Consider the following 6,000-nt stretch of genomic DNA (forward strand, 5'->3'; position numbering starts at 1 on the left):
ATACCATTTTCATGCTGTTGACCCACCTTCAGCCTGATAACATACTTACATCTCCAACCCAGATCTTTCTTCTACACCAGTATACCCAACTACCTACTCAACATCTCCACATGAGTGTTTCATAAACACATTTAAACTCAATACATCCAAAACTGAAGCCTTGGATCTTTCTCTCACTGTTCCTCCTCCAATGTTCTCGATTCCTTTACCATTTACCCAGTTGCTCCTGCTAGAAGCCCAGAAGTCCTTTACTCTCACCACTCCTACCCAATCAAGCCCCAAATCCTATCATTTTGGCCTCCAAAATATAGTTTCAATATGCCATTTCCCCAACCTCACTGTCATCCTCTCCAACACCCCCTCCCACTCTAGTCATCATCACCTGCCTGCTGCAATGGCATTCTAAGTGATCTTCCTGAATCTACTCATATTCCCCTTCAATTCTGTCTTCAGACTTCAGCCAATGATCTTTCAAATATGAAGATTCTCCTACTTAAAACCCTTCAGTGGCTTCCAGCTTGTTTTAGGATAATGTTCACGAGGCACCTGTATACCTCTCCAGACAATCTCACCTCATGCTATCATTCCCTTTGTCCTCTAAATACCTTATTCTTTTCTCCATACATTATACATGCTGAGGTTTTCCAGGTGTAGGGCCTTTGCATTTGCTGCAAACTCTACCTGAAATGTCTGTTCTTTTACTCTTTTCCTACCCATTGCTACCCAAATCACACTACCATACACATGCACAGGCACAATCCAAAACTTCAGGGTCCACAACTAAGTCAAACCAGATCGAAAGGAACTGAATGATTAGCAACGCTTGGCATTAAAATATACCAAACATACCACCACCACAACAGAAAATAATAATAGCAAACCCTTCTATAAATGTATAAGGCACTGATTTAAGTAATGTATATATGTTGACTTATTCATTGCTCACAACGGCCTTATGAAGTGGTTACTATTACTATCTCTATTTTAAGGTAAGTTAAATAAGGTACAGAGGGGATCCATAACTTAACCAAGGTCACAGAAATTCAGTGGCAAAGCAAGGATTGAAATTTAGTCCTTCTTCTGTGGGAGTGCTTGACTGCCTGTAGCGTGACAACTTGGTTATGGACTATTCAACCATTGCTTCCACATAAGGGATATGGAACCGGTCTAATAATTACAAAGTTATTTGGATAAATACTGTGTCCTCCGCTAGACTGGAAACATAAATGAGGGTAGGGACCATTTCGATCTTGTTCACTGATGATATATTCCCATCACCCTGAATAAAATCTAACACATAATTGACGCTCAGTAAATAATCTATATTAAATATGACTACTCCCTTGCATAATTATTTTGAGAATGTATTGGGCCCAAACATGAGATATTACATAGATTTTTTTTTTTTTTCTGTTAGCTGTAGCCATTCCTGTCAGTCCCGCGGTGTCCCCTCCTCCTGCCTGCATGGCATTCGAGGACTGAACCCTGCGTGGCATCTGGCCACGGTCTACCCTCCCTCCCCCACCTACCCCACGGGAGTGAGCGCCTCGCGGCTTTTCCCTCCCTCAGGCCTCACCTTCCATGTGAGGGAAGAGGCTGTCCCCGCACCCTGACCAGGACCAGGAGGCTCTCCGGTGCCTGAGGGCATGAAGCGTCCATACCGCTGCAGAGGCCATTGGGTGGCACCTCCTCCCGGGAACGCGAGGCCTGCAGGCTCTTTTCCCGCCTCCGCCATGTTCAGCTTCCCGACGTGCATTGCAGGCGGGCACCTGCCAATCTGAGCAGCCAACCAATCAGGAAGCGAGACGGCCCAAAGCCCACCTCCCCCACTGGTGGAAGCCAATGGACGGGCCCGAAGACTCCTGCATGCTTCTGAGGCTGTGGGCACCCGAACTCTTGTGACCTTCTCCTCTTCCTTGGCAAAGCGGAGATAGTAACTTCCACCTTGAGGAGGGGCTGGGACGCTAGGAGATAGTAGTTGGCCTCTCCTCTACATCCTTGAGGCCCTCACCTTCCCTCAGGCCGCCCGTGTCACGGTCCAGCCCCTCAGACTGGGACATTTCCGAAAGCTGGCGGACTCCCTGTAACTTCTACGCACTGAGACTAGGCCCGCTGACCGAGGCTGCGTGGACAAGTATATTTCCCTTACTCACAGCAGCCTTTCAGATGACAGTGTCCCTGCCCACCCCAAACCCATCACAACACAGCATCAATTCCACCCGCTGTTCAGGAAGTAAGGCTATTTTCTCCTCGTTCTGTGGACATACTCCCTCCAGACCCTTAAGTTCTCTCCAAAAGAGAAGCAAATAGGTAGCATGCTGCAGGCAATAAAAGATGTGCCTCAATCAAACAGCAGGTGCAACTAAATGACAGGTCTGGGTGATTTAGAGTCGTTGACAAAGCACTTCTACATCTGTTATTTCATTTGCCCTCCCAACAACCTTGTGAATTAAGCAAAAAAGAGAATATTGCCCCCCATTGAATAGATGGGAGGCAAAATAAGGCCCTGAGGGTCAAAGCGATTTGCCCAGGGTTACACAACCAGAGCAAAACTGTGGTCTCCACAATCTCTCCCAAGTGTCCACCCCACTTGCCAAGATTTTAGGTAGTCACCGAGTCTGTGTCAAGTCAGAAGCAGAGTATACAGAGGATGGAGACTATGTTAACCAAACACATAAAATAGAGTTATAATGCAAATAATTTTTCAACATTTATTTATATTTAAGAGAGAGAGAGAGAGAGAGAAAGAGAGAGAGAGAGAGAGCAAGCGGGGGAGGGGCAGAAAGCCAGAGACAGAATCTGAAGCAGACTCCAGGCTCTGAGTTGTCAGCACAGAGCCTGGTATGATGCTTTAATCTACAAACCCCGAGATCATGACCTGAGCCGAAGTCAGTCGCTCAGCCAACTGAGCCACCCAGGTGCCCGGTGCAAGTAATTTTTTTAATGTTTATTTATTTTTGAGAGAGAGACACACACACACAAGATCTGAAGCAGTCTCCAGGCTCCAAACTGTCAGCACAGAGCCTGATGTGGGACTCGAACTCACAAACGGTGAGAGATCATGACCTGAGCTGAGGTCGGATACTCAACAGACTGAGGCATCCAGGTGCCCCACATATAATTTTTAAAACTGAATGTCAAAGGGTAGTAAGTGGATAGACAATGGTTGGAGAGGTGGTAACTTATTCATCCTTCAAGGCACCGATTAAATACCCACAGTGTGTCTAGTCACCCTTTGTTTACAGAAATGGTTAAGGCATGCATCTAGCCTTCTAGGACCTCAGCATCTTATAAGAAAGGTGAGAGGTACCCATGATACCTGATAGCTACTGCCACGTGAAAGGTACAAACTAAGTTCTCTAAGGATTCAGAGGAAGAATGGCAGTGGCATTTCAGTGTGAACTTGAAGGGTGAGAAATTTTCCCAAGGGAAGACAGAAGAAACTGGAGGGCAAGTTGAGGAGCAAAGTTTCAGGGGTGAAGATAGTGACATAACCAGCTAGAGCGCAAGGTGTTTTAAGGAAGATGAAGCCACAAAGTTGAGTTGGGCCAAAGAGCACTGAACAGCAGCTTAGGAGAGTGAATTTTACTTGGTAGGTGATAAGCAGCTTGGAACGTGTGTGTAGGGGAGTGACACTGTTATAATGGTGGTCTAAGGCAGGCTAATTTTTGGGGGGCATACAGAATAAATTGCATTCAAGGCAAAGGATATATGTTACTTATCTTTCCATTAGCCAGTAGAGCTTGAAAGGGTCAGATTTCCGAAACTGTTTCTGAAGGTCCTCAAATGACACAGCACTACTGCATTTAATGTAGTAGTGAATAGTTAGAAATTTGGTTGGAATCCCAGTTCCACCACTTGCCAGCTGTGTGACCTTGGGGAAGTCACTTAACCTCTCTGTAAAATAGGGTTAGCAAATACAGGGCCACAAGAAAGATAAAATAAGATCATATGAGGGAAAATACCTGGTAAGTGACAAAGCAGTACACATGTTGGTGCTTTCTATTTGCAGGGTTAAAGTGACTTTCTGTGGGCTCCCTGTAGGCAGGAGGATGAGAATGGGAGCCTGACATTCGGTCTCAGAGGCACTCACCTTCCAGGTCCAGGGCTGTGGATGCTGTCAGACACCCTTCACAGGAGCAGATGGTGCTCACAGTTGGGACCCTGTCAGTGCCCAAGGACACCCAGGGCCCTGCTGGGTTCCCACCTGCAAGCTCCCTTCCTAGACAATGCACCTGTGCTTGAGCTTCTGGGGCCACCAGTGTCTGCCAAGAACAGATCATGTCTGCAAAGGGAGATATGAGAAAGCCACACCACAATGCACAGAGGCTCTTAAAAACTTATGATATTAACAAATGCGACTCGAGCATTCAAAAGGTCCCAGATGCCGTGCTAGGTGCTGGGGATACAGTAGAGAACAAACCAGGTATGGCTTCTACCCTCCTGAAGCTTACAGTCTAGCAAGAGGGTGGAGGGAGTTGGGGAGGGGGTGCAGAACACTGAGCAAATTACTCCATATTTTTAATGGTCATTGTATTTTCTTTTTTAAAGATAGATCTATAATATTTATTGAGGTACAATTTTATACAATGAAAGCACAGATCTTACATGTTCAATTAAGGAAGTCTGGGCACCTACACTCATGTAATCACCATCAAAAAAAAAGATATAAAACATTTCCAAAAGCCCCAAGTTCTCTTAGGAGTGCCTTGTTCTTGTCAATCTCCAACTCCCAAGAGCAACTGTTGGTCTGTTTTTTATCACTAAGGCTTGGCTTTCCTTTTCCTGGACTTAACATACATGAAATCATACAGAATGTACCCTTTTATATGTGCTTCCTTTGGTCAGCATAAATTTGTCTTTTACCTTCATCCCGTGTTGTTATGTGTATCAGTAATCCATTCCTTTTTAGTGCTAAATAGCATTCTATTGTATGATTGTGTTGTACTTTGTTCTTCACCTGTTGATGGTCATTTGGGTTGTTTTTGGTGCTCTTTTATTTTTTTATTATTATTTTTTAACACTTTATTTATTTTTGAGAGACAGAGTGAGACAGAGCACAAGTGGGGGAGGGGCAGAGAGAGGGGGGCGTACCCAGAATCCAGAGCAGGCTCCAGGCTCTGGCCGTGAGCACAGAGCCGGACGTGGGGCTAGAACTCGTGGACCACAAGATCATGACCTGAGCCGAAGTCGGCTGCTTAACCGACTGAGCCACCCAGGTGCCCTGTTTTTGGTGTTTTTTTAAAGCTGTTAGGAATATTTTTTGTACCAGTCTTTTTCGGAGATATGTGCTGCCACTTATATTCAATATATACCTAGGAGTGAAATTGCTGTATTCTAGGGAGATGTATTTTTTTCATATACAAAACTGCCAATGAGGGGCAGCCTGGGTGGCTCAGTCAGTTAAGAGTCTGACTCTTGATTTCGGCTCAGGTCATGATTTCACAGTTTCTGAGATCGAGCCGCACATCCAGCTCTGCTGACAGTGCAGAGCCTGCTTGGGATTCTCTCTCTCCCTCTCTCTCTGCCCCTTCCTCACTCTCTCTCTCTCTCTCTCAAATAATAAATAAGCTAAAAAAAAAACTGCCAAAGAGTTTGTGACAGGGGTGCTTGTACAATTCACACTCCTTAATAGCAAAATATGAGAGGTCCAGTTGTCCTCGCTGACCTTTGCTATGTCAAGTCCTTTTAGCTCAGCAACTCTAGTGGATATATAGTGACGTCTCATTGTAGTTTTAATTTGCATCTCCCTGATGATAAATAATATTCAGCCCATTTCCAATGGGTTACTGGCCATTTGCATATCTTATTTTATGAAGTGTCTGTTCAAATCATTTGCCGTTATTCATTTGTAAGAGTTCTTTACATAGTCTGGATATAAGTCTTTTGTCAGATATATGTGTTGAAAATATTTTTCCCATGCTGTGATTTGTCTTTTCATGTTCTTCATAATGTTTTTCAAAGAGCAGAATTATTTAATTCTGAATGGAAGCAATTTAT

At 44.7% G+C, this 6,000-nt stretch overlaps 1 protein-coding gene across 2 annotated transcripts in view; it reads right to left on the bottom strand.

The window, feature by feature from the left end:
* REC114 (REC114 meiotic recombination protein) overlaps positions 1–1,744 on the bottom strand; it is a 108,243-nt gene extending 106,499 nt beyond the window's left edge. For both annotated transcript variants that reach the window (XM_058737108.1, XM_058737107.1), the window contains exon 1: positions 1,577–1,744. In XM_058737108.1, coding sequence (XP_058593091.1) covers positions 1,577–1,735 — 159 coding nt within the window. In that variant the 5' untranslated portion in view covers positions 1,736–1,744. The remainder of the gene's footprint in view (positions 1–1,576) is intronic.
* Between the last annotated feature and the right edge of the window lie 4,256 nt (positions 1,745–6,000).

The sequence above is a fragment of the Neofelis nebulosa genome, chromosome 7 (genome assembly GCF_028018385.1).
Source record: "Neofelis nebulosa isolate mNeoNeb1 chromosome 7, mNeoNeb1.pri, whole genome shotgun sequence".
NCBI lineage: Eukaryota > Metazoa > Chordata > Mammalia > Carnivora > Felidae > Neofelis > Neofelis nebulosa.